Source organism: Opisthorchis viverrini (genome assembly GCF_000715545.1).
Source record: "Opisthorchis viverrini unplaced genomic scaffold opera_v5_56, whole genome shotgun sequence".
Classification (NCBI taxonomy): Eukaryota; Metazoa; Platyhelminthes; class Trematoda; order Opisthorchiida; family Opisthorchiidae; genus Opisthorchis; species Opisthorchis viverrini.
The window spans coordinates 1581235-1590109 of record NW_008751713.1 but is presented as its reverse complement, the minus strand read 5'-3'; the positions used below and the strand labels follow the sequence as shown (position 1 = coordinate 1590109).

The window sequence follows — 8875 nt, the reverse complement described above, 5'->3', positions numbered from 1 at the left end:
CTTTTCTTTACAATAAGGCTTTCAAATAAGTCATGGTTGTACGGCAGTGAAGCATCGGTGTTGAACACTGATGTCATGCTGTCGATGATGATGATGATTGTGATGATGATGACATATCGTCACTTCCACTCCACATTAGTCTAATGCCTCGTCCACCCCACCACAAAAGATAAACCTGTAGGCCTTTTGCTCATTGACTTCACTGGTGCTTTCGGTATAGCGTTGGTCGAGAACAGTTGCTTGACAGGCGGTTAGCACGACTTGCTTCATCTAATTGATGACTACTTTAAAAATTATATAAATTACAAGCGTGAATTACGGACTAACAGCAGCATTCCCCAGACTGGTGTTTCTCCCCTTCTCCCTTTCGACGCTGATGATATGGCAGCTGACTGCAGCTATCGCATGCCTGAAGCAAGTCTACTACTACAAACTGTACTGAATGAAATTGTTGGTTGGTCAGAGGAGCGCTTAACAGAAACGCTAGGAGATTACCTTTCCCCTCACCTCAGGTTAGCGTTACTTTAAATTAACCTTCTCAGTAGCCATCAGCTCCCACCGTTTTCACCATCTTTTCCCCCTGAATTTCTCTTGTGAAGTAGCCGTGTGTGACCCTGTTGATCAACCTCAGCTGGTCACTCCCTATCCGAGCCGTCCTTGGTAGGGTTCGAGGCGTGGCTTTTAATACTATAGACTTCGGACGCTCCATCTTATTCATGGGTTTTTGGTGCTATTGTTCTTTTCCATTGAACTTATTGCTTTCCTGGGAATCTTCGAGATAGATTGCACATATTAAGCACGTATTAAGTAAGCATTATGACTCGGTATTCATTATACCCTTCACCAGGTTTATCTGATGCACTCACACCAAGTACAAACTTTTATCCACAAATCGCTCGCTTACCGTAATTCTGTGGCCCATTTTTCTATGTACTCCTACTATCCTGTGTAATAAATCTCGTCTCGCCTAGTACTTTCAGAAGTTCGTTAGTGGATATTTCGGGTAAATTTTCTGAAAGCTCATCGACCCATTCGATCGTTTACGCGTGATACATACTGTAGACTTGTATACCGAAAATTCACTTTACGGTTCATAAAGCCCTGAGTGACTTGGCTCGACTTAGAGTATTTCTGTGAACGTTCCGACCTCTGTCAGAACATGTGCTGCTTCAAGAAGGGCGTCCAACCTTTTTGCTACAGTTCCTGTCATCCAACTGGCTGAAATGTATGCATCTGTCAATGGTGGTCGATTGGTTGATTAAAAATTTTCATTACTAGAACTCTGATGGCATCTAATCAGCATTATCATACATCACTGTGCTGATACAACAGTCGCTTTTTTGTTTTCGTGGCCATAGGAACTAACAGAGGACGAGTTCAAAGCTGCCCAAGAAGCGATTGCTTATGGTTGCATCAAATACGCTGATCTATCCCACAATCGAATAAATGATTATATCTTCTCATTCGACAAGGTATGTTCCTAGGTCACCGGTGTTTGTTGCGTTGTTCTGACTTTAACATTGATTCCAAGGTTTTTCACATTTGAAATCGAAAAGTTCACTGCAGTTCCACATATCATTTTTTGGACCAAGGAGCACTAAGCCTAATGTAACGCTCCCGCCCTTTGCAGATGAGCCTCGTCACTAATGCAAAAAGTACATGTGCAAAAAGTTAAGCTCCGCCACTTTTTGCCAGTTTCAACTTCCTTGACCTATTTTTGATGAAAACAATTCCTTATCCGCATCTGGGCTCATTTTGTGCGAAAAATTTTCTCCTTTCGGACGTAAAACCTTGAATGAACCTTCTGACGCTTTCAACTCTCGTTCATGACAAGGAGACGGCAATACGGTTTCTGCAAAGCCACGGAGTGATCCCGAAACCTCACAAAGATATCACACGAAAACATCAGAACAATTGTGTGTGTCTGCAACTGGAAACTTACCCCGGGTCGATTCGGCAACGTGTGTTTTACCGAAGATGTGGGAAATGACGCTGGTACGCAGTGTAGTGGGATCAATACAACGAAAGTGGAGAAAGTGCTCAACTGATCATTTTGATAGAAGGCGTGCTGTTATATCGATATGAAAACTGCGTATATAAGAGGTGGATGTTTTAAGGCAGTTCGAGCAAAGCGACATGGGGAAACTCATGGAAATACCCAGTAGAAATTATGACCCTTCACTGAAAGCCAGAGACGACCATGGCTTGCATACATATGGTTCATGGACTTTTGTCCCGTCATTCTAGATCAACGGCACGCCGGAGCTTTATCGTTGGATTACCTGAGAGGCTTAAGGATAGCTTACATAAGAACGTTCCAAATAAGTTTAGGTGGGATAGTTCGCTATTCTGCCGGTGTACGGAAAGCATGGATTAATACAGTGAAGACGGACTATGTGCTACTGGAGTCGACCAACAGGCGTTAAACGATGACTTGGGTCAAACCGCCACAGTCATTCGTGTATAGAAGAATCGGTACGTTTTGCCTTTCGCTTCTATGAAGACTTCATGGGGAACGATTGCTTCGTCGCCTCGTTTCCCAATAGATTATTCAACGGAGCATGGAAACCCGTAAGCCTATCCTCCTATATTTGAAGACTGATTCGGCTATCCCAGAGTCGGTACAGTTCAGGTCATTCCGTTGACACTGGTACATCGAAGTCGGTTTTCTCTCTGCATTTCGAATTTCGAACAAGTATCTTATTTATGATGTTGGTCTTTCCTAATCCGCGGACTGCTTAAAACGGGACGTCTGTGAGCTATCCGAATCAAAATTCAGAATCTTCGGTTAGTTGGATTACAGCAACATTGGTGCTACCGAATTTCGTGGGACAGTTGGTGAGCAACTGATGTAGCCTATTCTTCACAGAACGGATTTGTTAAGACACGTATCCTATTAGTTTTTCGAGCTGTACACTGAGCTGTGCGTAAGATGACGCCCAGTAGGAAAGTAGCCAAAGCACAGGCACCTGCGTGTGTTATTACCACTAACTAGATGGTTAAGTTCCGAAGCCTCCAGCAGCTCTTCGATCCAACGCAAGCTTTTCTATTGCCTCACCCCTCCTAAGCCGATTGCATCACTTGGCTGTGTCGCTTATTTAAAGCGTTGCTAAGCTCGACAGGCTTAGTCATTGTGAGTTCAGTGGGTTATTCCACCAACTGTTGGCTGTAGCGAACTCTATCTTCACTAGCTTGTAGGGACGCACAACGTGCACTTGGAAACCCAACCAACGTGCTATAACCTTCTGATCTGACCAAAACGTAGCGGTCGTCATCGGTAGAGGCTTTACTTTGAGAGCCTCGAGGTATTCTTGCGATATATTCTAGGGCAAACTACGGTTTTGCTCTGGAGTTTTCTGGAGTTGCTACGAGCTGAAACATTAGGTACTTTCCATAGAGATTGTGATAGGCTTGTAACGCAGCATGATTCATCTTCTTGTTTCTCCCAACTGGAATTCCTTTTACTACTCAGTGAGAAAGTCAAATTGAGCTTCCGGAAGGAGGAACCTATTTCTCCTTCGGTTTGGTGTTCACACACATTTGCCCAGTAATCTAATCACTGTACTATCTTCAGTTTTCCTTAAATCCTAGTCTTAAACTTGTGGATTTGTTCTCGTTAGCAATCTGTTTCTGTTAATTCCGTGTGTTTCTAACACTTCCAGATGCTCGACGACAAAGGCAATACGGCTGTTTACCTGCTATATGCGTACACGCGCATCAGGTATGTTGCTAGTTTAAAGGTCCTATTGTCATTCGTCTTTGGTGATGTGATCATGCTATGTGCCATAACAATGGACTGCCAATTGAGGGTGTATAACGCTGACAAATATTAGTTGATTATGTAGCGTTTTGCGCATCCGTATCCATTTTCATGAAAACAGGCTATAACCTGGCACTCGAGTAACAACAACTGTTATTAACTCACTCCCGACACATCTATAGTTGTCAAACACGGGTTTCTGTTTATCTTTCGGACAACAGTAGGGAAAATCGAATTGATGCTGTTATTCGTTACCCTCGTTTTCGGTCTTGAAATATAATTGTCTTTACAGCTAGTGAGGAACCGTTTGTATAACAAAAACAATGGTGATAATCAAAATCGGAATATCAGATATACCTGCACGAGCTTGAGCCTTTTTGAATAGCCTACCGTAATTGTTTTCGCGCATTCGATTAGTTACCTATGCGTGGGATGTTTTAAGTCGTGTGGTTAAAAGTTACCAGTTTTCTACAAATACACTCATTTGCATGTCAATTTGGTTTTGACGGGAGACTCAACTGGAACGCATCTGAATTCCTCGTTTATCATGTTCTCTTGCACCGAATGGTTTTGTCTGTCACTTGTACCTGTGGGATGAACGTGGGCTTTTTTACAAGAAGCACGCTCACTGACCACAAAAGTGTCTTGGATCTTGTACAGCTGATTAGGAGACCCATTCAAACCTATATGCGCCACATAAGCAGCCAAGTTTCAGCATGAGGTGGACGAAAATGTATTATATAATGCTTCCATGCCGCCAATTTGAACTAGATATATTTCTGGGTCTCAAACTGCCTAGATAGATTAATCGAAAAGTTTAGACTACTAAAAAACATCACCGGGACACTTACTTTTTACGAGTGAAGCTGTGTTGTCATAGTCGTGTATGCCACTGTGACTGCTCGGATGACTGACTCGACTTTGAAATTAGGATGGAAGGTCCGTGGTTCGAATCCGACCTCTGCGGCTGGACCTCCTCTGTCTGGGCTGGCAGTATCCCAGCCTTCGTGCTTCCTTCTGGTGGCAGTTAGGCACCGAAAGCGTGCTAGAGCTGAACGAAGTATGATTCGTTTACGGGGAACTGCGATCGTGTGTACGTTCACTACAGATCAGAGCTTGCCCAGCAAATGAACTCCCGCTACTTTGTTACAAGTTCGTTATCCCCTCATTTGAACGGGTCTAGAAGAGCTGTCTTTCCCGAATTCATTTGGTTTGCTTCTCATGCTACTTATCGGATTATCTTGTTCTTGAAGCAACTTGAGTTTACGAATTTTTCATTCACCTTGTGGCTAGTATTGGAAACTATGATCAAAGATGTTTGGTTTCCCCGCACACTTGTAACATCAAGTCACATGCAAGATTCTCCGGCTCCTTGTAGCTTCAAACAGTTGTTATTGCGTGACATTGTTCCAGTTGCGTAGAAAAAATAAGATCTGTTTCTTCAAAACTTGATTTTTTGTAGGTGAGGCATTTTAATACAAATTTCCAACACGTTTCTACGAATCGTCATTCTGATATCCTGTGCAGTTCCACTTTAGTTCATACAGTTACTGTTGTGACTTGCACCACCAACGGTTAATTGAAAGTATTCCAAACCCTGAGGGTATTTGACATCTTGGAAGGATAGTTTTTTCTTAGAGTGAATAGTATGGTCAGCACTGCTCCATGTGACCTATCCTTCTTCCGGGATCACTGCAACAAGACTCGCGGTTTGTACAACTCCCAGCGTAGCGCCTACCCTCAACTGGTGATGGCTGTTGATTTGATTGATCTCATTTCTCAGTATTCCCATGAACAAAGGAACGTTGTGAACATTAACCTACGGGATAATAACTATTCTATTGGCTGACCTCATTTCGCCGTGTTCTACAGATCTCTGGCAAAAACAAAGTCTACCCACAGATGTATGTTTGCTTGTATTGCCTTGCCGGCAACTCAGTGAATGTAGGTCAGCAAATATGTGCCACATGTTTTCCTACATTCTTCCCTCAGGAAGTGCTTATTAGGTTATTGCTTGTAGTGAGGATTCCCGCTGCATGAAAAATGTTCCATTCTTGTGGGAATTGTTCCATTGAAGGCCTATTATAATGGAAGAGCATTGAATAAAAAAAATGTTGAGCTGTAGCACCCTTCCGGTGCCTAACTGCCATGCTATGCGAGGGAAGCACGAGGGCTGGTATACTGCCAAGTTGCCCAAGCCTAGGCTGAGGAAGTCGAGCGGCTGAGGTCGGGTTCGAACCACGGACCTTCCGGTCAGTAAACTCTCTAATCACTGAGTAATCTCGCCTATTGAATCAAGTAACTTACTTCAGATGTCTTTCAGCTCCTCTCGTCATTCTTACTCCATTTTCGGGACATACTTCATCAAACTCATACACTTTTCTAATCCTCCAGGTCAATCGCTCGAAACGCCGGGTACACGAGCGAACAGCTGGCCAAATTTTCTGACCAACAGGCGCTGTCTTTGGATCATCCAGCCGAATGGAAACTAGCCAAAACAATTTGTCGATTTCCGGACATACTGCTGCGAATACAGAACGACTTCCTGTTGCACACACTGTGTGACTATTTGTACGATTTGAGTTGTACATTTACGAGTTTCTACGACGTATGCTATTGCATTGAGCGAGACCGGGAGACAGGTAGGTTCGCAAACACTATGTTTTACTATTTATGGTTGACGTTGATGATGGCAGAATGACAGTGTCATGCTCTGTTCAAGTTAGGAGATTTTTCTCGATCTGGCGTTGCGTTATCTGTCCTTGATCCAAGAACAACTGGACCGGTGATTAGTTTTGTTGCGCATGTGTGATTGTTCCACATCCTTGTCGCGGTTTTAAGTTATTTTTATAAAACATACGGTGCAACGTGGTACATAATCTGGAACTGCAAACTGGACACCTCAGTAAGGTCGACAACACTCTGGTGAAGGAAACAACCACTCTTGCTAGTGGCATGGAATGGAGTTTTCCCAACGCACTGTCAGAAGTACCTTCACGGGCTTATATAGTGGGTTCCAAAGTGCTGAAAGCCCTGATCTGTTTATCGCCTGTCTGCCAAATTATGTGGCCGAGCCAACAGCTGACCGGTCGATGGTATTTCTGTTGGGTGATCCGTGTCTAGAATTACCGTGTTCGACTTTGCGTAATGGAAGGGGGTGGCCAACCATCGACCTTGCCCTATGCAGCGATAGCCGTGGTAGCCTTTTTGAGACGCTGTGGGTAGGATATTACCGTATAGAGAAACGTAGACGGTCAGACCTTTTTGAACAACATGGATCGAGTGAAGAGTACTTTTTCGTATCTATTCTTCAGATTCGAACATCTATAATATATGTACATATTTATAGGACATAATAAAATCGATGGGATGTAAAACATTCTCAGTCGGGTTAAAATCCAACAGTTAACAACCTCATGGGTCCTAGCACCTTTTTGAATGCAAAGTTCAGGCGGTCAGTTCTTGTGTTGATGATTTCTGTAGTGGCCAGGATCTTAGTTCTGAGAGACCTTTGGAAGTCTTTGTAGATTGATGTCGCTGCAATGTTGACGTCGTGTTACGTTTCCAGTTAATTGGGTTAAACGGACCTGGCAATATTGCCTTTTGTGGAGGCCAGCTAGGAGATGCTCAGACATTCATTTGTACAGTTGTGTTGTTGTTCCACCAGGGCAGCTGGCTCCATGTTGTAGGCAAATTGACATATACACACTGACGTGATCTGACGGGACAGTCTGTCTTTCTCTTGTGACTAGTGGACGGCTTGTAAGGGACTTATGTACACGGACTGTGAAGAATATTTCTTAGCTGGTTTTTATGCCTTCTTACCAGTGTTTCAATAGTGGGACTGTCTTTGGAAAGAAGGCATGAGTCCAGGCTTGGGCAACCCGGTGGTATCTCAGCCCTCGTGCTTCCTTCCGGTGGCATGGCAGCTGAACATCGAAAGGGTGCTACAGCTGGAGAATTCACATCTTTTCTACAGGTCGAAAGGTCCACGAAGACTGGTCCAAAAGTGGATCTCACCCCCTCTCTGTCTACTTGTCTGTAAACTTCGAGGTTGAGCAGGAATTTAAAGCTCCACGTACATCGTAAGGCTGGTTCCTTCAACTTATATAGCGGAAAAACTTGTCTGACGAAGTTCAGTCACAACCGCTGTGTACTGCTCAGTGTACAAAAACGGTAGGTTGGCAAACGTTAAGCTACCTATAGGGATAACGTCGTTTTGCCTGAAACATTGGAAATATAAAGTGTCACGGAGGTTGTGCTTTATGGTCGTTGCTCGAAGCGATTTCAGTATGCCATATAACCACTTGAATGAATGATACCTGTCGTGTACTAAGTTTGAAAAGAACAGGATTCTCAGTTGGGTGGTAAAATTCCCTGGCTGCACAGTAACAAGCTTAAGCTTCAGCATATACATATATTAAGTATGCCCTTTCTGGACTTGTAGTGTGTATGAATGTCTCTTTTTATTTTTCTTCCTTCTTAGAAGCCTGGATTATCACTTTATGTGTGGTATTTCGATGTATCATTTAGGGAGTCATGCTTCACGTTGCTTTTTTAGTAATGACGGATGATTTTCACTCTTCATGTAGTGCGCAGTCATTTGGTTCTTGTCGACCGTCTTGGAAAGCTAACTCATTCACCATTTCGTCCTTCAACTAATGTCTACTTTGTACGCTGTCTTATTTCTTGTCAGGTGCCATACTTCGAGTGAACACCGGTCGCCTAATGTTATGTGAGGCAACTGCCAAGGTGATGAAATGCGGGTTTGATATACTCGGACTGAGAACCGTTGAGCGCATGTAATCTACCAAAGACTCATTCATTGTAATATATTTCGTCAATCGGTGCCGTCTCTTTTGCTTGTGTACATTTGGATTCAACCAACAAATCTAACTAACGCTCTTGTTGCGAACAAGCTGATAATGACATATTTGAACGCGGGAGAGTGGGAGAGTCATTCGATATCCCCAAAGGTACCGATTATTTGACCTACTGAAAAAGAACATTTGCATATTTATAAGTTGACCAGGCAGTTTAATTCTAGTTCGCGAATGTTAGTCGCTCATCAAGTGCAGATTTATGAAGTAAATGAATTAGCTTTCAATCGTCCTA

At 43.3% G+C, this 8875-nt stretch overlaps 1 protein-coding gene across 1 annotated transcript in view; it reads left to right on the top strand.

Moving 5' to 3' along the window:
- The window catches only part of T265_03819 (hypothetical protein), a gene marked incomplete at both ends in the record, with an annotated part of 27577 nt that extends 18967 nt beyond the window's left edge, over positions 1 to 8610 (top strand). The window contains 4 exons of the mRNA XM_009168390.1: positions 1359 to 1472; positions 3663 to 3721; positions 6155 to 6402; positions 8457 to 8610. Of these exons, the coding sequence (XP_009166654.1) occupies positions 1359 to 1472; positions 3663 to 3721; positions 6155 to 6402; positions 8457 to 8566 (531 nt within the window). The remainder of the gene's footprint in view (positions 1 to 1358; positions 1473 to 3662; positions 3722 to 6154; positions 6403 to 8456) is intronic.
- Between the last annotated feature and the right edge of the window lie 265 nt (positions 8611 to 8875).